The sequence below is a fragment of the Sander lucioperca genome, chromosome 21 (genome assembly GCF_008315115.2).
Source record: "Sander lucioperca isolate FBNREF2018 chromosome 21, SLUC_FBN_1.2, whole genome shotgun sequence".
Lineage (NCBI taxonomy): Eukaryota > Metazoa > Chordata > Actinopteri > Perciformes > Percidae > Sander > Sander lucioperca.
Genome location: NC_050193.1, coordinates 3,103,000 through 3,124,050, shown reverse-complemented (window position 1 = coordinate 3,124,050; position 21,051 = coordinate 3,103,000). Strand labels below are relative to the sequence as shown.

The 21,051-nt window shown below is 41.5% G+C and overlaps 3 protein-coding genes and 1 long non-coding RNA gene across 5 annotated transcripts in view; 2 read left to right on the top strand and 2 right to left on the bottom strand.

The window, feature by feature from the left end:
• LOC116049982 (keratin, type I cytoskeletal 13-like) overlaps window positions 1-21,051 on the top strand; it is a 511,520-nt gene that overhangs the window by 56,089 nt on the left and 434,380 nt on the right. The window contains exon 14 of the mRNA XM_035996645.1: window positions 2,603-2,625. Coding sequence (XP_035852538.1) covers window positions 2,603-2,625 — 23 coding nt within the window. The remainder of the gene's footprint in view (window positions 1-2,602; window positions 2,626-21,051) is intronic.
• Window positions 1,594-16,343, bottom strand: LOC116049992. The gene is made up of 3 exons (XR_004104956.1): window positions 16,333-16,343; window positions 8,568-8,573; window positions 1,594-1,735 (listed from the first exon to the last, which is right to left on the bottom strand). It is a non-coding gene; the product is annotated as an uncharacterized LOC116049992 (long non-coding RNA).
• Window positions 1,873-12,573, top strand: LOC116049983 (keratin, type I cytoskeletal 13-like). 2 transcript variants are annotated; one of them, XM_035996659.1, is made up of 9 exons: window positions 1,873-2,081; window positions 2,564-2,929; window positions 6,162-6,244; window positions 7,416-7,572; window positions 9,263-9,424; window positions 10,896-11,021; window positions 11,283-11,495; window positions 11,529-11,551; window positions 11,652-12,573. In XM_035996659.1, exons 1-9 carry the CDS (start codon window positions 1,941-1,943, stop codon window positions 11,746-11,748), a joined length of 1,368 nt encoding a protein of 455 aa, XP_035852552.1. In that variant the 5' UTR covers window positions 1,873-1,940; the 3' UTR covers window positions 11,749-12,573. The 2 variants fall into 2 exon arrangements, with proteins under 2 accessions (XP_035852552.1, XP_031155901.2); XM_031300041.2 differs by having other exon boundaries at window positions 11,283-11,551.
• LOC116050016 (NACHT, LRR and PYD domains-containing protein 3-like) overlaps window positions 17,791-21,051 on the bottom strand; it is a 271,266-nt gene continuing 268,005 nt past the window's right edge. The window contains 1 exon segment of the mRNA XM_035996640.1: window positions 17,791-18,763. Within this exon segment, the coding sequence (XP_035852533.1) occupies window positions 18,231-18,763 (533 nt within the window). The 3' untranslated portion in view covers window positions 17,791-18,230.

Genomic DNA, 21,051 nt, shown 5'->3' with positions numbered 1-21,051 from the left:
TGTATTTTATCTGTTTTAAATTTTTTTTATCTGTTTTCATGTAAAGCACTTTGAATTGCCCTGTTGCTGAAATGTGCTATACAAATAAAGCTGCCTTGCCTTGCCTTGCCTATAGCGATCAAGATTAACGTAAAAATTGGCTGGAATTCTCCTTTAAGACAGTAGCGTTCATGTTTACATGTGGGCGCCATCTTGGAAAACAGTCATGAGCAGTCGAATCACAAACACTGTGTTTGAGCTATGTTACTGGTTACTGGTTGCACAGCGTTTGTCGCAGAGAACGTTCGACTCGGTACACATATGTTATTAACCCCTAGGTTCATTTTGCGCTGGAATTGTCCTTTAACTGTCGTCACAGCATGACGCTCACTTGTTGTCGGATAAACTCATCTGCATCGGCCTCTGAAGGTAATGTCACTTCAAGGTGCTTGGTACCCGGCTCACACTCACCTTTTCTCGGCCAAATTTAACTGTAAAGACGCTTAACTTGACTGTCACGTGTTGTGTGTAAGTTTTTGTATCATACGAACCCTTTGATGAGAATGCGTTGGCAAATGCTACTTTAACTTTTTATGTTTTTTTTTCGAAAGGTTTTCAATGTTTTTTGACGCATTTTGGATGTCAAACCTTTTTTTACTCAGAGGTGGAAGAAGTACTCTGATCATTCTGTTGAGTAAAAGTAGTAATACCACAGGGTGGAAATACTCTGTTACAAGTAAAAGTCCGGCATTCATTTTACTTAACAGTGCAAAACTGGGGCGCCTGGGTAGCTCACCTGGTAGAGCAGGCGCCCATATATAGAGGTTTACTCCTCGTTGCAGCGGCAGCAGGTTCGACTCCGCCCTGTGGCCCTTTGCTGCGTGTCATTCCCCGCTCTCTCTCCTTTCATGTCTTCAGCTGTCCTATACAAATAAAGGCCTAAAATGCCCCAAAAAAATCTTAGCAAAAGTGCATCAACATATAATTAAAGTAGCAAAAGTTACAGTACTCATTCTGCAGATTGGCTTATTTCAGAATAGAGTATATTTTATTTATTGATGCATTCATGTGTTCATCACATAAAAGTTGCAGGTGAACTGGGAGTTTTGTGAGCGGACTGTTTGGAGTTTACGATGGATTCAGCCTGAAGAGAAAGAATGAAGATGTGAATGTAGATCTAATTTTTGAAATGTTTCTGAGCTGCAGTCAATACATGACAGAACTGATTTTGGGATGTGCGACTGTTTAAACAGACCTGCATTCTTGCACAGGCAGAACATCCGCAGAAGAGAAAGAAGTATTCAGATTACTTCAGTAAAGTTACTAATACCAAACTGTAAAAATACTCTGTTACAAGTAAAAGTCCTGCAGTGAAAATGTTACTTCAGTAAAAGTGTGTAAGTATCATCAGGAAAATGTAGTTAAAGTATTAAAACATTGTAGAAAGTGGAAATGATCCAAACAGTTGTGTGTTTAATGGTCTAATCATCTCAGCTGGACTTGTAGCCGTTATATTGTTGGCTAGTTTACTTTAGAATCAAACATCAGATTTTATACTACATGTGTTTTGTGTATGAATCTTAATGTGTAAAGTAACTAGTAACTAAAGCTGTAACAGATGAATGTAGTGGAGTAAAAAGTACAATATTTCTCTCTGAAATGTAGCGGAGTAGAAGTAGAAAGTGGCATGAAAAGAAAAGACTCAAGTAAAGTACAAGTACCTCAACATCTGGACTGAAGGACAGTACTGGAGCAGCTGACCCGCCCAGACTCCAGGGGATTAACATTTTCAATAAATTGACTAAAATAGAAGAAACTGGGGGGTGTGTCGTCCCCGCCCCTCACCTGCAGATCAGGCCACCTGAGCGTCTTTAAAAGAGACAAACTGCTCCGTCTCTCCTCACTCCTCTTCTTCCCCCTGCACTGGAGAACAGACACTGCTCTTTACTCTCTCCGTCATCATGACCATGGTGTACTCCTCCCGAAGCTCCATGGGCGGCGGTGGCTTTGGCGGCGGCGGCTTTGGCGGCGGTGGCAGCCGAGCATCCTTCGGCGGACGCATGAGTGCGTTCAGCATGGCAGGAGGAGCCGGAGGAAGTGGGGTCAGTGCTTTTTTTCTAAGATTTTTTGTGCTTTCTTTTAATGTTTTGTCCCTTTTTTATGCTTTTGTCCCTTTTTGTTTTATTTGTTCTTAATTGACCTCTCTGAATGCAAGTTCAAAGCTGAATTTGAATATATTTTCTTCAATGGTCACAAATTTCAGATGCAAAAATGTAGAGCTGATGATTCAGATGAAAAGTTGAGACTCAGTGTGTAGGGACCTTACTTGAACACTGTTTCAGATTGGTTGACCCTGATTACTCCAGTAACTGTCTGCACCTGTTTATTTGCTCTCACCTGGTACACCTACAACTTTTACTGTAACTTCCTGAAGAAGGCTGGATGCCGAAAGGCGTTGAAGTGATGTTTTTAATCTGATTCTTCTCCGAATGTAATGAAGGCATTTTGCCTTTTTTCTAAAAACGAATGCCTTGGATTTGTTATGTTTTTAATGCTCACTTCTGTATCTGCCTTGCTTCCACAGGTTAGGGTTTCCCAGGCCAGCAGGAGTTTCTCTGCCGGTGGCGGTGGCGGCGGCGGCGGCAGCTATGGCTTCGGTGGCGGAGCAGGTAGTGGTTTCGGCGGGGGTGCAGGCTTTGGCGGTGGTGCAGGCTTCGGTGGGGGTGCAGGCTTTGGCGGGGGTGCAGACGACAGCCTCATCGGCAACGAGAAGTTCACCATGCAGAACCTCAACGACCGCCTGGCCACGTACCTGGCCAAGGTGGCAGCGCTGGAGAAGGCCAACGGCGAGCTGGAGCTGAAGATCAGACAGTTTGTGGAGAGCAAGGTCGGCCCGTCAACCAGAGACTACAGCGCCTTCCACGTCACCATCGCAGAGCTGCAGGGGAAGGTGAGGAACAGGGGAAGCATGGGAAATGGTGTTCAGGGTCAACCCGTTCTCACTCCCAACTCGTAAAATACCAACACTTGGTAAGTGTCTCTCAGCGTCAGATACAGACACACCCCATTAGCGTCTAGAACACACCAGGCAGAGCAGCAGCTTGACCACGGCGCTGTAAGATTACGTAGCATTAAGAGAGACAACGGTAGAGGGTAGTATGTAGAGAGACAACAGTAGAGAGTAGTATGTAGAGAGACAACAGTAGAGAGTAGTATGTAGAGAGACAACAGTAGAGAGTAGTATGTAGAGAGACAACAGTAGAGAGCAGTATGTAGAGAGACAACAGTAGAGAGTAGTATGTAGAGAGACAACAGTAGAGAGTAGTATGTAGAGAGACAACGGTAGAGAGTAGTATGCAGAGAGACATCAGTAGAGAGTAGTATGTAGAGAGACAACGGTAGAGAGTAGTATGTAGAGAGACAACGGTAGACAGTAGTATGTAGAGAGACAACAGTAGAGAGTAGTATGTAGAGAGACAACAGTAGACAGTAGTATGTAGAGAGACAACAGTAGACAGTAGTATGTAGAGAGACATCGGTAGAGAGTAGTATGTAGAGAGACAACGGTAGAGAGTAGTATGTAGAGAGACAGCAGTAGAGAGTAGTATGTAGAGAGACAACAGTAGAGAGTAGTATGAAGAGAAACAACGGTAGAGAGTAGTATGTAGAGAGACAACGGTAGAGAGTAGTATGTAGAGAGACAGCAGTAGAGAGTAGTATGTAGAGAGACAACAGTAGAGAGTAGTATGTAGAGAGACAACAGTAGAGAGTAGTATGTAGAGAGACAACAGTAGAGAGTAGTATGTAGAGAGACAACAGTAGAGGGTAGTATGTAGCGAGACAACGGTAGAGAGTAGTATGTAGAGAGTAGTATGAAAGACGGAGGCATGTAGGGGGGGTGGATCGGTCAAACAACACAGGACTTTCACCCAGGAGACCAGGGATCATGTCCCGTTCTTGTCCTGCATGTCACTGAAACATACATTTTATAACACAGGGTCGTGCGGTGTATGGGACAAAGGAAGCTCTAAATCCTGGATTCTTGCGGTGATTGGGGCACAGGAAATTGCTTCAACAATTATTTAATTTTGTTTTTAACTCGGTTTAGAAATGAAGAAATAAAAAGAAAGACAGAACTAAAAACTATGCTAAATACAACTGAAGACGAAGTCCTAACCATTACATTAAAGCAATACAGAAGAAAAGAAATAACTCAAGTATAACAAAGTAGTTTTGTCTTGAAGGCAAAGTATTTTGGAAGAATGTAAAGTAAATGTCAGGTTTTTCTCAACATAACAAGAAAATTAGCCAACTGAACTTAACCATGGCAGCTCTCACCTTCCGTAAATAATGACAAGAATTAAAAGAAAAGAAAGTGAACAAATAAAATCTATTACAGATATCTAAATAAATGCAATACAGGGTAAAAGACATAACAGTGGAAGTCAAAAAGCAGCCAGTGAATCTATGCAATAAATGATTCATCTTTTTCTTGAAGTATTTTTGCAAAAGCATCGATCATTAACTCATGAATTAGCACACTAAATAAAAGGAACAATCAGGGAGACAGCTGTGTAATTTAAGGTGGTGAGAAGTGAATCAGAGCCCCCGGTGATCGGATGGATGTTGCTGGATAAAAATAGGACAACCACACCTGTTTGGAAGGGATCCAGGTGAAGCTGCCACGCCTCAAACACTCAAACTGCTACACACACAGAGACGACCTGAAACATTTTTGCCACGTGTGCGGCACACCTCCCCCCCCAACAATTGCCTTTATGGGTTAAAGCCAACATACTCCTTGGCAATATTCAAAAAATATTTTTTATTAGAGATGGGGGATATAATTTAAGGGGAGAGTTCTTTTTGAAACATCTTTGTGTTCATACAACGTTAAAGACTTCTTGTATTTCTATGTTCGTTAAAGAAATCTCCCAGTATGACCCAGTTTAAAAAACAGTACAAAAATATGGTTTTCACAAAATACAGGGAGGAGGAAGGGTTTCACTATTACAGATTTATTTATTTGTTTACTTACATCATTTATTTTTTTATGGTTAATATATACCGGTAGGTAAAATGTCTTTTCTTTGTGGTGTGTAAATATACATATAGGAAGTTGTAAGGAACGTGTTAACCCTTGTGTTGTCTTCCCGTCGACCACGTAACTTTTTGTTTTTTCTGGGTTAAAATTTTAAATGAAAACTTTTTTTCAACATTTGGTTGTCAATTTTTTCAGCATTTTTTTTTATGTTTTTGTCGATTTTTTTCCAATTGATTTTTTTCAGCAATTTTTTTTAATGTTTTTGTCGATTTTTTTCCAGCATTTTTTTTGTCGATTTTTTTCCAGCGTTTTTTTTGTCGATTTTTTTCAGCAATTTTTGGGGTGTTTTTGTCGATTTTTCTTAGATTTTTTGTCACTATTTCCAACGTTCTTGTCGATTTTTTGGATGTTTTTGTCGATTTTTTTCCAGCAATTTTTAGGATGTTTTTGTTGATTTTTTCCAGCGGTTTTTTTTAATGTTTTTTGTCGATTTTTTTCTCACGTTTTTGAAGCTTTTGCCAACATTTTTGTCACTTTTTTTCAATGGTCATTTTCTTTCTTCAAATACGACAAAATTAAATAAAACACCCAAATTCAATAAAAGTAGTGAAGTGATCATTTATTTTACTTGTGAAGAGTAATGGTTGTATGAAACCATCCACGTTATTTTCTTTGACAAACCCCAAATTTCTGGGATAGAAACTTTTTTTTTTTTTTTTAAATGGGTCAAATTGGACCCGAGGACAACAGGAGGGTTAAATATGATATAAATACTTTATGATGTAAACATGTAGCTATTCATGATGATATAGTAGTGGAAATGGGGGTAGGATTAAATAAGTTTTTGCTTCTTCCAATTCATTTTCTGACACGTTAAATTAATATTTTGTTTTGTTCTTTCAGTTTTGAGTTTATTGAGTAAATTATCTGGAGTTAAAGTTGTTTTGTCCTAATAAAGGAGAAGTATCTTGGGGAAAAGTAAAGATAGTTTTCTCAAGATAACAACATTTACATACTGATCTTAACCATGGCAGCTTTCAGTATAAACCTTAAATCCTTTTGTCTTTTGCACGAAGCAGGACTAATGTTTCCGATGTTCTCCTGTCTGATGATGAAACGTCTTCACGGTGTTTTTCAGATTCAGGACGCCATCCTGCTCAGAGGGACAGTCACGCTGAGCATCGACAACGCCCAACTGGCTCAGGACGACTTCAGACTCAAGTCAGTAACTCTTCCTCTTCACACCCGTCTTTGTTTCTTTCTCTTGCAAGATCTGACACGCAAAAACACAACCAGCTGTCACAGAATCAATGCAAAGGAAAGAGTGAATGAATCATTCTGACACACAATGTTTCCAAGCCAAATGAAAGAGCAGATAGTGAGCAGCAGGACTTTCTGCAGTTTGTTATTATTATCAGCAGCATCGCTCCCTCTGCTGGCTGTTTTGCAGAATGCCGCAGCTGGATTTCCGGCCAAAATACAGACAATTCAACTGACAATATCCAATGCAAACATGTAAAAAACAGTCAAAGTTAAATAAAATTGATTAGATTCTGAGTTTGAAAAACAATTTCAAAAGTCTTTTTTAAATCTGTGAAAAGGTTTAAAGTTTGTGAATAAGTTGCAAAGATTTCATAGTTTAAGAAACGTTTTGAGAATGTCTAAATTATACTCATGAGCATTTTTTACGGTTTCTTTCTTGTTATTTGTCAACACAACTTTAGCGTTGATAAAATTTCTGTCCAAATTTAATTCAGACTACACGTTTTCTACATTCACAAACAAGTTTTGGTTACACTTTACTTGAAGGTATCTACTTAAGAGTGACATGACATGTCATAAACGTGTCATAAACATTATAAACAAGTCATAAAGTTTAATGACATAACGCTTCTTTTAGTAAGTGTCATTCAGTTTTGTCATGACAAGTTATGGTTAGGTTAGCGTTCATGTGTCATGACTGTGTCATGTCACTCTTATGTAGATACCTTCAAGTAAAGTGTTACCAAAAATTATATCTCATAAGAAAATTCTGAGAATTTGTGTACTTGGTTAAGACAACATAAAGATACTTGTAATTTATTTTCACAAAGATCAATAAATGCCAAACTGATGTTTAAAGATGCTATATTTTGCATTGACTGCAATGCGTAGATGGACACACACACACACACACACACACACACACACACACACACACACACACACACACACACACACTACTGTATGCAGTCAGTCTGTATGCAGCCACTGTGGGCTCAATTTTTGATAAATCAAAAAAATTATGTAGGTACCTTCTAGTAAAGTGTTAGCAAAGTTTTTTCACAGGTTGATTTCCAACGACTTCCTACGTCTGTTTGATTGTAATTTGATCCGATAATAAACTGTGCAGGTTTGAGAACGAGCTGTCGATGCGTCAGTCGGTGGAGGCGGACATCGCTGGGCTGAAGATGGTGCTGGGAGAGCTGGGCGTCGCCAAGACCGACCTGAGCATGCAGATCGAAAGCCTGAAGGACGAGCTGGTGACCATGAAGAAGAACCACGAAGAGGTACCAGCATTTCACATTTAAAGCAACACTAAAGAACTTTTCCGCTTCAGTCCCCCTACAGGTTGGAAGTGGAATTGTCCATTACCGTTACCATTACCATTATTCTTACGTGTCATTCGAACTAGAGATCTGCTACCCAATCTGGCAAACTTGCTCCAAAATAATGTACCTTAAAATAATGTTTCCAAAATTGTTTCAGTGGTTCATCAACTCGTAACAGGGTGAACGGCACTTCTGCATTCGCTTTGCGGCTCTCTATCGGCTATAACCGCACTATGCAAGTTAGCCAGATCAGGTAGCGGATCTTTAGTTCGAATGAGACACAATGAGACATTACGACAGCGGTAATGGACAATTCCACTTCCTATCTGTAGGGGGACTGAAGCAGAAAAGTTCTTTAGTGTTGCTGTAAGTTTAAAGCAACTAATCTAGTCTCACATTGCCAGCCCCATCTCCACTGCTGCACTATGGTCTGGCTACACCAAAGATGCATTCTAGGATAGGAGAATAAACTCTTTGGGTTGTTTGCATTTCTTTAAACCAATCACAATCATCTTGGGCGGCGCTAAGCTCCGGACGCAGCGATGGTGGCTCTGCTAAATAGTCTCAGGAAGGAACCCGCAAAATATACAGTAACGTGAGCTATTTAAATTAGCTGATACATGGTTACACCTCATTAGCTCTTACCAGTGTATCTCCATGTGTACTTGTCCACAGCAATACCAGCAATCTGTCCCAAAACGTCCCAGTTAGAGAGGAAATGACCTAAACATATTCTTTGTAAATCTTTACAATCATTCCCTGTAAGAAACAAGCAGACCTGCCTTGTTGCACCGTCCACATCATCTTCTAAACTTGATATTTTCAGCGTGTAGCTCGCTAGCTCGAAGGTTGTTAATAGAACAGAGTTTTGATAACAGCAACACACAGCTTTATCCTGGAAAATGTACTTCTGTTCATCCAGACTAAATGTAACTAACATACAGTATATCAACATATACCTTGCCCAGATGATCACTGACATTAAAGCAATTATTTTTTGTATTTACAAGTTTTGTTTAAATGTGCAAATGAGGCATTACGTCAAGTTAAAGTTTTGGTGAATTTAGGAGAAATCTACAGACAAAGTGTAGTCAAATAAAGGTTTTCTCTGTCAGGAAATGCGAGGCTTGGACACAAAAATGCAGAGTTGAGGTAATTTATTAAACACAAGACTTACAAAATAAGGTGTCCTGAGGAAGGTAGCACAAACGAAGATAAACCAGAAGACATGACAGGGGGAAAACAACCAGGAAGGAGCGACGCAGGGAAAATGAGGAAGGGAAGACAATGAACCGACACAAGACAAAGACAGCACAGAGACTAAATACACAGGGTAATGAGGGTGAAACAAGGGACAGGTGACACGAGGGCTCAGGAACAGGTGAATCACATCAGGGCGGGGCATACAATGAAAAAGGTGGGAAAACACAAGGCAGGAAGTAAAACAAGACATAACAGGGGAGAGAGAGAGAGAGAGAGAGAGAGAGAGAGAGAGAGAGAGAGAGAGAGAGAGAGAGAGAGACTACAAAATAAAACCGGAAAAATTACAAGAGAAACCCAATATCGTGACAGTCTGAAAGAACATGAACTGTTTTTGCCTGTAGTGTGTCCTCGTAATTGTAACATTATATCCTCCCTCCTCCTGCAGGACCTGATGTCCATGCGCACTCAGATGAGCGGTCAGGTGAACGTGGAGGTTGACGCCGGTCCGCAAACCGACCTCACCAAGGTCATGGAAGAGATGAGGGAACACTACGAGATGCTCGCCGCCAAGACCAACAAAGAGCTGGAGTGCTGGTTCCAGTCCAAGGTGGGAAGGCTAAAGCCCCTGACACACCAACCCGACGACCGACCGTTGGCAGAAAAGGCAGTCGGCTCCCTAAGTTTGTACAAAAAGTGCCTTGGAACACACCGAAGCGACGCCGACTTGAGCGTATGTTCTGCGTGTGCACGAGACGTAATACGGCGGCGCTAATCTGTATTGTCGCCAAAAAAATGAAAACCGGCAGCTGATTGGACAAACGTGTCACGTGGGTCTGGCTGCTCTCGGATTTTTCAACCGGGCTTAATGGCAGCTTCATTTGGGATACAATCTCATATTTTACGAAGATAGTTCATCGAAACGTGTTTCTGAAAACATTTTAAGAGAGAAATAAGCCATACAGTTGCTGAATCTGTCTTCATTTCAGATCGACAAAGGTCAGTTTAAAAGATTTTCGGCAGATTCATCCCGCTTGTCATTTCCAGGTTAGCACTCCACCAATCAGATTGGTCATTGAGTCCGACTGCCCGCCCTCCGACCCAGCAAGTCAGGTCGGCCAAAATTAAAGCCGACGGACGACGGCACGGAACACACCGAACAGACTCGAGTCACTGACCTCGCCAGACTGTCCGACGGCCGATTATCGGGTTGGTGTGTCAGCGGCATAAGATTCTGCTAGCCCTTTTTTAGGGGTGCTTCAGGACACCTAAACTTGATCCCCCTAAAAAATAATTGTTAAAAAAAGAAAGTCTGTGTTTGACAAGCTCCCGCGAGATCAGTTAGCCACCTAGGACATTGCAGTTTCAGCTCAAAATACACATCCACACATCCAGCCGGACATTTGTCAAAATCCCATAAATCTCTTATTTTCAAAAGTTATTGATATACACACACACACACACACACACAAAGACACACACACACACGTTGTAATACTACCTCACCTTCTTAGTAATGGCTCAGCATTAACGTTTTCAAATGTTGTATCTTTCCTATACCATGATGGTCCAAAATTATGTTAAAATGCACAGTTAGCAGTATTTAAAAAAAATACTTTAAAAAGGGTGCCAGGCATCCCTAAAGCTCTGATCCTAGAATCGCCCCTGACTCTGAGTATTGAAGAGCATGGTCAGGCTTGCTAACCGCATCTCTTCTGACAGGCGATTTAGAGTCCCTTCGTTTAGACACAACAGGCTAAAGAAGTCTTTTATACATCAGTCTATCCTCTTGCTAAACCAAAATCAAAGTGTGCTACCAATGAAGATCTGGATCTGAGGATTTCATGAAACGTGTTTCTCTGTCATGGCCGTTGATGTGTTTTCATCTTTTTAACTATGTGTGTAATTGTTGTCTAACTTTGTGTGTACTCTTCTTTTTTGAGCCGAGCTGCTCGGAAATGCAAAATTAATTTCAGTGTTAAATGATAATAAAGTTGTATTATATCGTGAAGATGGACGCCAACGAAGATGTTTTTGTTTTCTGTCTTTCGATGACTTCCTCTCTCTCCTCCTCCTCCCAGTCGGAGATGCTCAGTAAGGAGGTGGCGACCACAGAGATGACGATCAAATCGACGGTCTCTGAGGTGAAGGAGGTGAAGAGTCAGCTTCAGGCTCTGGAGATCGAACTCCAATCACAGCTCAGCATGGTGAGAGCACAGCGCTGTTACTAATGCTAACTTTGTTAGCATGCACTGACTCTCAATCGAGCCCGCTTTTTAATAAGTTGTATATTTCCATTATTATTTATGATAACAGACAACGCATTCTTTTTAAACAGGTTTGTATGATGTCGTATGAAAACTTATGCGCAACAATTCGTATGATATCGTTTGAAATTAGGGGACGAAAAGAGTGGCTAAGTTATAGCGTCCTTACACTTAAGGGCTTCACTGTCTGTCTCCCTGTAGAAAGCGTCTCTTGAAGCCACACTGGCCGAAATCCAGGGCCGCTACGCCATGCAGCTGAACGGATACCAGATGATGGTGAGCGGTATGGAGGAGCAGCTGGTGCAGCTGAGGGCTGACCTGGAGCGACAGGGACAGGAGTACCAGATGCTGCTGGACATCAAGACCAGACTGGAGATGGAGATCGCCGAGTACAGGAGGCTGCTGGATGGAGAGGCCAGCGGCAGCGGCGGTGGCAGCGGCGGTGGCAGCGGCGGCGGCAGCGGCGGCGGGTGAGAAGAGATCAGAGATTCAATCCAACTGGGGTTTCATTTATCCATGATACCAAACACTAGATATGTCTAACTTTCTGTCTCTCTCTCTCTCTCTCAGATCGACAGGTTTGTCCTCTTCCTCCTCCTCCTCCTCCTCCACTGTCATCAGCAGCAACACCACAGTCGTCAAAAAAGTCATAGAGGAGAAAAATTAATCTTAGCCACCATCTGAGACCAAGCATACGTCTTACGTCACTATAAACACACATTAAGGTATCTGATTTGGGGTCTATTCTTAATCTAAACATTGACGCATTTACATCGATTACATGCACATATAATATTCTGGTTTTTGTCCTCATTCTGAAAAAGACAATGTCCCTACCAAGCTGTTTCCATAGCTATAGAAAGCTATGTCAATATTCCACTAATATTCCTGTTTACATGCAGCCGTACAAAACAGGATTTTTTCCGGTGGCTTGTTGGAGCGTGTGAACAGAGCCTCCCTCTTTCATTCCTTCAAACACCTTCTTTAAAAGGTCAGCATTGGGATGTTTGTGCATATCCAAAAACCTGTTGGTATCCAAGTCTTTGATAACGTTTTGTCACAGCATAACCACACCCTGGTAAAACCTTGATTACTCACGTTAAGTCTAGGGTTATACATATATATTTGAAAACTAGAAAAAGCTAAGGAGTTAGGGATCAGAGGCCTACCTTGGTCCTCTGATCTGCAGCCAGCTTGCTTCCTTTTCACTCGTCAGTCTTTGCAGTGTCACACAGCGTAGAGACTCAGTTGACAGTTCATTTGTAAACATTCATATGCGGACATTACGGCAACACAAACTTGGTGGGGAAATATCATGACTAATCAGAAACATATTCCATCTTCACTGACTCCGTTTGCCAGTCTCTCTCTGAACTCCTCAGACAATGAGCCTCTCATTGTCTGCTTTACAGCTGCCTATTAGCTCGGTGACGCATGTAGGCAACACCCACCCCAACCCAGTGGCCAATAAACTAACAGCTACCATAATGGTAAAAAAATAGCTGTGTTTCTCCAAGTTTTCTTTTGGCCATGCATCTCTACCACAGCCCTGCAATTGGTCGGCTGGTTGGTTTGTGTACAACAACCATAGAAACGCACCAAGCTGACCGTACGCTGTAAACTAGCAAGAGGCCGTAAACTGTCACAAACTGCGGTAAAAACCCTAATTGGGATGCAAATTCTGAATGTGCTGTATACATGTCCAAAAGAATGCTTATAAAACCTGAATGATGCCGGCATATCACACGGAATATGCTGTTTACATGACCTGTATCAAATTTGTGGAATATTAGTGTGCATGTAAACATAATCAATAAGTCAAAATATTGTCATTGGGTGATAGTTTGGGTCAGGGACAACTTTACTGCCAACAAAGCTTCTGTCTTCTTCAAGGAATAAAACTCAACTAAACTCAACCAGACGTGTCTGAATGTTTCTGAAACAGCAGTTTGACAAAAGAAATATCAAGTGAAGGAACAACTTCCATGTTTCCATAGCTTTTCATGTCATGGGCTCTCAGTAGACTGTTTGACGACTGAGTAACTCCTCCGGCTGAGGAAGCTTCCTCAGGATGTGTTTGGAAGATGGAACTGTAAAATGAACCTGTACAGATGTACCTTATAAAGATGCCACTGGGTGAATATTCAGGATAACATAACAGAAAACGTGTGATCATGAGGTAAAGAACCACACTTTGAAAAAATAAAGACAAAAAGAGACACCTAACACAAATTAGAATTTTTGTGTTTATCCTATTAGACATTTTTGTAAAATGTTTTCATAGTTAAACTAAGAATTCTTGACATTTGACCTTTTGGATAAACAATCTAATCAGTTCATCCTTGAGTCCAAGTGGACGATTATCCCAACTTTGAAGAAATTCCCTCCAGACGTTCCAGTGATACCGCGTTCAAAAGAATGGGACTGACGGATGTAAACAGTAGCAGTTTGATGTCATATTGCTGCTATCACGACAAAACAAATCTGTGCTCAGTTTCTCTGAATCACAAAATCGTCTAAATAGGCAGATGTATATTCATGATGGGGTTTATTTATTTGATCTGACCAACACAGGGTGTTGGCGACATCAACACTCAACAATATGTCTGAAGGAAATTTTGGACATTATTTTTTCTAAATTACATTGAGTAACATTCATCTTGGATTTTAGTAGAACGCATGCACCCAGGACCAACAGAATTGGGTCATATATTCAACAGAATACCATCTTATAACCAGAAAATGTTCCAAGTCTCTAGGTCCATTTTAAAAGCTCCTAAACCCAATTTTTTACTGAAATTTGGCATACAGGCTGGCTCAAATGGCAAAAGTCTTCCCATGGCAAATATCGTGTTGACCCAATTGTCCCTGGTTTCCAAGGGAGATGTGCACATGGACTTACCCTGGAAAGGAGCACTCTAGGGCCCATACATACATCCCAACCACCCCCCTGGTATTCCTAGTTGGGATAGGACATTTGGGAAGAATTTTGTCATTTTTTATTTTTAGCCTTCCCTAAGGCTATGGGACAAGTGGAAGGCTTTAATGCGGCATTTGGTCCTTCCAAGTGTCCTGACCCCAAAACACCTGTCTCTCCCAGGGAAAGATAAGAAGAATTCTGATATTGCAGGGGCACATTTATATTTATTTGTCCAAATTGTTACCAATTGATGCGGCTAAAAGCGGAAACAGGGTCTGTTGCATACTGACCTTTAAGTGGAGGTATTTTTCCAGAGCCAACAGCATCATCTTCACTGTTCCCAGGGTGTTGCTCTGGGTCTCCTAGGGCTAATTTCATGCAACTGGAGTCTTTGGCAAAGGCTTTGGTTAACACTGGTGAGAAAAGGAAAGTTTGGCACTATTAACCCAGGATTGGGTTCCTGACTGAGCCTTTCTTGGGGTTTTGTCCACAGCTTTGGGAAGGCCGGTAAGTCCAGACCGATTGGGACTGGATTGGAAGGGTCTTGATTACTCCCAACTCAACATTTGTAGCGGCCCCTTGGATTTATTGATCAAGACACAGAGAGTTTCAAACTGGTGTCGATTTATTTCTTCCTCTCAACGAGGACCATGCACCATAAGCACCATGAACACCGTGAAAACTACAGAATAAAACATTACAATACAAAACGCAGTTTTGTAAATGTAGTTTCACAAATAATTCGCACATAAATCATGTTCACACATTTTAATTAATAACCAATATGAAATATGAAATGAAATATATTTTTAAGCTATTATGACAAATAAAATATCACATGCTTCTTTTAAAAGAAATACAATATATTATAATTGTTTACAGAAAGAATATATTGCTTTATCTTGATGACATGTGCAATTAACCCATAAACAAATGAAGTAATGACATTCTCTTTTCCTTAAACAAAATCCCTTCTGATAATAATACACACTCCACACATTTTTCCTTCACACCTCATTCCTCTCTCCAAGGGTGCTAATCAAAGAGTTTCCGCCATCAGCTAGCATGCTCTCTACCTCGACACACCCTCACAGTTCGGAGCTCTTAGAAATAACAGGTACGAACAATACAAAAATAATAAAGTAAATCACAATGTAAACTCTTTATTTACAGGATTCAAATGGATGAACATGATAAATAACTAATGTGTTTACAAGTTTTTATCGTTCCTCCGACGACGCGTGAGCACCACATTAAGAAGAGAGAGTAGCATGAAGTTTAGCATCACAAAAACATCAGAAGAAAACGGCACTTTTCAAAAATAAAAGCAGAACAGACCACAGGGTGGCACTGTAGAACTACAATGTCTTGTTAACACATAAATATAATACTGTGTAGGAGAATATTAATGCAATTTATCAGACATTTACAACATTAAAAGAGCCCTTAGTGATTGTTAGCTTTACCACGGATGTTGGGTACTCATAGGTGTCTCCATGTACACCAATAATGGGTACTGGATCACACTGAACCTGGGACGTTGCCCCCAACACAGATTCATGGACCAGGATTGAGAGCAAGGCTTCTACATCTACACTGGGAATTGTTAACTTCTGGTGACTGATCTTTTTGGCCTCATAAGGCTAAAGCTCTTAGGTAATGGTCCATAACAAAAATCTCTGCAATGGCTGTGGGGCTGGCTCTCGACACTTTTTAGGCACTCAAATCAATTTGTGCATCTAGAACGGGGAAGTTTCCCATTCTGGAAAGTCCAGTAATGGAAACATTGCCATGCTAAATTCAGTGAAGCCAAAATAATAATGTTTACTGATAAAATAATCTTGAAATGCCTGAGTGAATCACACAACCCTAACCTTGTCACAAGATTTATGTGTTCATGTCTACTCACCCTGAAGACCTGCTGATGTGAACACACGGACGATCCAGTTTAAAGTCTGAGGAACAAACTGAGACATTTATGCCTGCTGACATAGACACATGAAGACAGCATCACTGCCATATATGGAGACAGGAAGCATCCTCAGCCGGTCTCGACATGACATTCATTTTTAGGGTAATTTGTTTTGAGAAATGACTTTAAGAATGAACCTTATACATACAATGTGTACAAGACACATAAACTAACTTTAGACATTAGTAAAGAATTTAAAAGAAAACTTATACTTTAGTTCAATCTTTACTTAGATCAATAAAAGAATAACTAGACGGGCCTCATTCAAGTAAGGACAACTTGAATATATACATTTATTACAACACAAATCAGTTCTCAGAGAAGCTCTTTGTACAGCTCGACTCAGATTTACGAAAAACTTAGTTTCATTTGAAAGAGAGAAAAGGTCCAAGGCACTCTTCTTTTGAAAAAAATTAAAAAGCCTTTATTGCAATGGCTATTTCATATCGAAAAATTACATTAAACATAGAACTGGGTAGCAACCCACGCGTATCGGCACAAAATGGCCCCTTTGTTGACAATATGATTACAAACATCTGATAATTGTAAACACCTGAGCCCACAGCCAGGGATCTCAAAAGGTTACGAATGCAAAGTATACCCACCAGATGGCTCTACAAAATATAGAGGAGAAAAATAAAATGAGGAAAAAAGGAAAAACAAAACTATATATGACTAATTATACATTTACGGGATTTTTTGCTAAAGCATTATAGCATATAATTGAGAACTACAAAACAAGGACTGTAATCAATCCCTTCATTCAGTCCTGGATCAATTGTTGCCTGCATATTATATACAGTATATATAGAAGGTTGCTCTCTGCAATAATAGTTTGTCGATAACCACCCCAAATGTTCTTATTTATGGCTTCAAGGCCTTCAACTATACGGCTGTCTGGGTTGATGTTATGTACTTTAAAAAGTGTTTAGCCATTGGTAATCCAAATTAGCTTTTCTAATGGCATACTTGTGTTGAGGAACTCTGTCTTTCAGGCGCGTCTTTGTCCGGCCTATGTAAAAGCAACCATGTGTAAAAGATAAACGGTACACAACATACATAGTGTTACAGGTAATAATTGTTTTGATGCGTTTTGTGCGTTTTAACGTCACTGAACTGCTTGTACTTCCTTACTCCACAAAGGCCACATTTATAAGTATCTTTAAAAGAGCTTAGATCTCAAGATAACCTGGGCCTTTTTGTAAGCATCCTGGACGGTTGTTGTTTTATAGATAGATAGATAGATAGATAGATAGATAGATAGATAGATAGATAGATAGATAGATACTTTATTCATCCCAAAGGAAATTTTAGGCATCCAGAAGCTTAGACAACCATAACACAACAAACACATATACACACATATATCATAAGAATAAAAATAAAAATCACTCACAGAAATGCAATGGCCATGATAAGGTGCTATGGTAGAGTGTGTGCAATGGTGAACAGTGCAGGGATTGAACAGTGCAGTAGATTATTATTAAATACTATGACTATGAAATATTAACATAATAATATGTTAACTGACTGATTGAATAAGAATAAGAACAATACATAACAGGGAATAAGTTATAAGATGTAGATGTTATGACCACAGTCCAGATTGTGTAGGAGGGCAAATATAACCGAAAAGACAGTTGTACAGCAGACAAAGTGATGTAATGGTAGGTGCTGAGAGAGACAGGCACATGCTGAAAAGTCCATTTCTCCCCTGCCTCTTTGTGTGGTATTGAAGAGTTAGATGGCCCTGGGGACAAAGAACCTCCTCAACCTGTCTGTTGAGCATGACAGTGACAGAAGTCTGAAACTGAACATGCTCCTCTGTTTAAAGAATGTGCTGTGTAGTGGGTGGCAGTCATTGTCCATGATCGCCAGCATCCTACTCCTGGTCCGTTTCTCTGCAGTTGCTGAGAGCGACTCCAGCTCAACGCCAACAACAGAGCCAGCTCTGTCAGAACCAGCTCTATCGGTCTGACAAACTCTTGGTCTGTGTCACAGATACGTGAAAGACGTTGGAATTGGCCAAACGTTATATTTACTCAGCTCAGTCAGCTGATGTCAGAAATCATCAAGTGTTTCTAGTTAAACTGTTAAAATGTTGATCATCAAAGAGATGAAATCAGACAAATGAATGTTTTTTTGTTTGAGTCTGAGACAGATCTGCTTCACAGTGCACAGTGTGTGATGGTGAACAGACTGAACTTTGATTTCAGCAGCTGATCTTCAGTCAGTGTTTCTGTCCACAGGAGAGCTCTCAGTCCTGCAGAGGACACAGAGACACTGAGGAACCAGGCCAGACCATAAACCCAGGATAAAGAGGTTGAGTGAATGTGGTGTTGAAGGTGTGGAGGTGGATCAGTGAGTCAGAGGAGACTGTGTAGAAGGACAGAGTGCCAGCAGGACAGTCCACATACACTGCTACTCTGTTAGAGACAGAGGAGGAAGTGAGGACTGTTACTCTCTTATTATGCCAGACAGAGTAACCACGATCAGAGCACCTCAGAGTCCAGGACTGATCATTCCATCCAAACCCACAGTCAACACTGACTCCTATCCTTCTGATTCCTCTGTAACTCACTGATATATGAACCAATCCTCTCCTCTCAACCTCCCAGTAACAGCGACCAGTCAGACCATTTCTACACAGCAGCTGAGACCAGGTGTCAAATCTGTCTGGATGATCAGGATATGACTGATCCTCTTCAATATATGTCACCTTCCTGTTGTTGTCAGACAGTTTGATGTATCTGTTTACTGTGTTTGTGTCCAGTTCCAGTTCACAGATATCTGATGGAGAGAACAAGACACAATACAGCTGCAGGTTATCATCTGATGATTTATTAACAACTTTACTGACAATTACTGAAAGAAAATCATTTCAACTTTCAAGATACACAACGACATCTTACATGTTTAAGAGGGCATAAAAGAAGGAAATACAATAAAATACATTTAGCTTCAAAGTAATACATTTTACAAAATAGACATTTGCTAAATGCTAAGAACGTCAGAAAAGCAGTAAAAAAAAAAGTGTGTCGGGAGGGTTTCTATGGTGATGTAGTACTATGAAGATTTAAAGATTAAAAGCTTTCTTAAAAAGGTAGGTCTTTAACATTTGTTTTTAAATGAATTGTCTGTGTCTGCCTGTTGAATGTGGGAGGGGAGGGCATTCCAGAGTCTTGGGGCAGAGCAGCTGAAGGGCCTGGCCCCCATGGTGGAGAGGCAGAATGTGGGGGTGACAAGGAGGCCAGTCGAGGAAGAGCGGAGGGAGCGAGAAGGGACATAGCCTGGTAGGAAGTCAGAAACTGGGTGCGAGATTATTAAGTTCTTTGTAGGTGATGAGGAGGGTCATAAATTCAGTACGGTAGTGCACAGGGAGCTAGAGTAGATTGATGAGGATAGGTGTGATGTGTTCAGATGATCTGGTTCCAGCCAGGATTCTAGCTATATACGGTATATATACCGTATATACCCAAATATAAGACGAGGTTTTTGTCCTAAAAATAGGCTGAAAAATGTGGGGTCGTCTTATATTCGCGATATAGACAAAATCACGGGGGAAAGGTAGTAATTACCGGTAGTGACAGTGTTATGAATTAAATAAACAATAAAGTGCCGCCGAGGTCAAGAGATTATCTTGAGAAAAGCGCTTCAAAAGTTGGTCAAATAAACCAACACGTTCGAAACAGTTATGACGCCAACTTTAAACTTATGGTCGTGAATGAGGCGGAATCATCTAATAATTGCAAAGCTGCCAATGTCAGGGTTTTGGTATTTTGTGGTGTGTATTATTTTTGTAGTCGGTTTCTGTTCTGTATTGTGCTTGTTTCCTGTTTTATTTTGTAGTCTGTCTTGTCTCCCTTGTCTTGTCTAGCTTTCTTCCTGTCTGTTTGTTTCCCGCCTTTTTTGATTTGTTCCACCTGTTATGTCACCTGCCTCTCGTTCCCTCGTTACCTTGTGTATTTAGCCTCTCTGTTTTCCCTTGTCCCTTGTCGGATCGTCTCGTCTTGTTGCTGTGCGTTCTGTTTGTTTCTGCATTCCCTGTCGTGGATTTCCTTTTTGTATTGGATTATATCTCCAAGTAAGTTTTGCTTATCTTAAATTAAAACTCTTTAAACTGCATTTGGGTCCTAACCTTGCCTGCCTTCGCACCAGCCCTGATAGTACGATCCGATCCCAATATATGGACCCAGCAGTTATGGAGTTTGTGCCTCTTTTTCACCCCATGGACTCAGTGGGAGAATTTTTGTTGAAATTTTTTCATGGGCTCCATGAGGAGGATCCTGCCTTTGCTAGGCACCTCATGGATATGCGCTGGCAGGCTACGGCGAGGGAATTCGGCCTCCCTGTCACCAGGCCTGTTTTTCCTCCAGGGCCTCAGCTGACCTGTGTTTCTGAGCCAGAGCTGACCTGTGTTTCTGAGCCTGAGCTGACCTGTGTTCCTGAGCCAGAGCTGACCTGTGTTTCTGAGCCTGAGCTGACCTGTGTTTCTGAGCCTGAGCTGACCTGTGTTCCTGAGCCAGAGCTGACCTGTGTTTCTGAGCCTGAGCTGACCTGTGTACCTGAGCCGGAACTGTGCAGCGGACCTGAGCCGGAACTGTTCAGCGGACTTGAGCCGGAACTGTTCAGCGGACCCGAGCCCGTGCTGTGCAGCGGACCCGAGCCGGTGCTGTGCAGTGGACCCGAGCCTGTGCTGTTCAGCGGACCCGAGCCCGTGCTGTGCAGCGGACCTGAGCCTGTGCTGTTCAGCGGACCTGAGCCGGAACTGTGCAGCGGACCTGAGCCGGAACTGTTCAGCGGACTTGAGCCGGAACTGTTCAGCGGACCCGAGCCTGTGCTGTTCAGCGGACCTGAGCCCGTGCTGTGCAGTGGACCCGAGCCTGTGCTGTTCAGCGGACCTGAGCCTGTGCTGTGCAGTGGACCCGAGCCTGTGCTGTGCAGTGGACCCGAGCCTGTGCTGTTCAGCGGACTTGAGCCGGTGCTGTCCAGCGGATGTGAGCTCATGCTGTCCAGCAGTCCTGAGTCCGTGCGGACCAGAGTTACTGTTCCTGAGGCTACCAGTGTTCCCGAGTCCG

Excerpts from the sequence above, each read along its gene's own strand:
- LOC116049983 (XM_031300041.2), top strand. The coding sequence starts at position 1,941 with ATGACCATGGTGTACTCCTCCCGAAGCTCCATGGGCGGCGGTGGCTTT. Across the intron at positions 2,082-2,563 it reads GAGGAGCCGGAGGAAGTGGG|GTTAGGGTTTCCCAGGCCAG; the intron begins GTCAGTGCTTTT and ends TTGCTTCCACAG. Across the intron at positions 7,573-9,262 it reads TGAAGAAGAACCACGAAGAG|GACCTGATGTCCATGCGCAC; the intron begins GTACCAGCATTT and ends CTCCTCCTGCAG.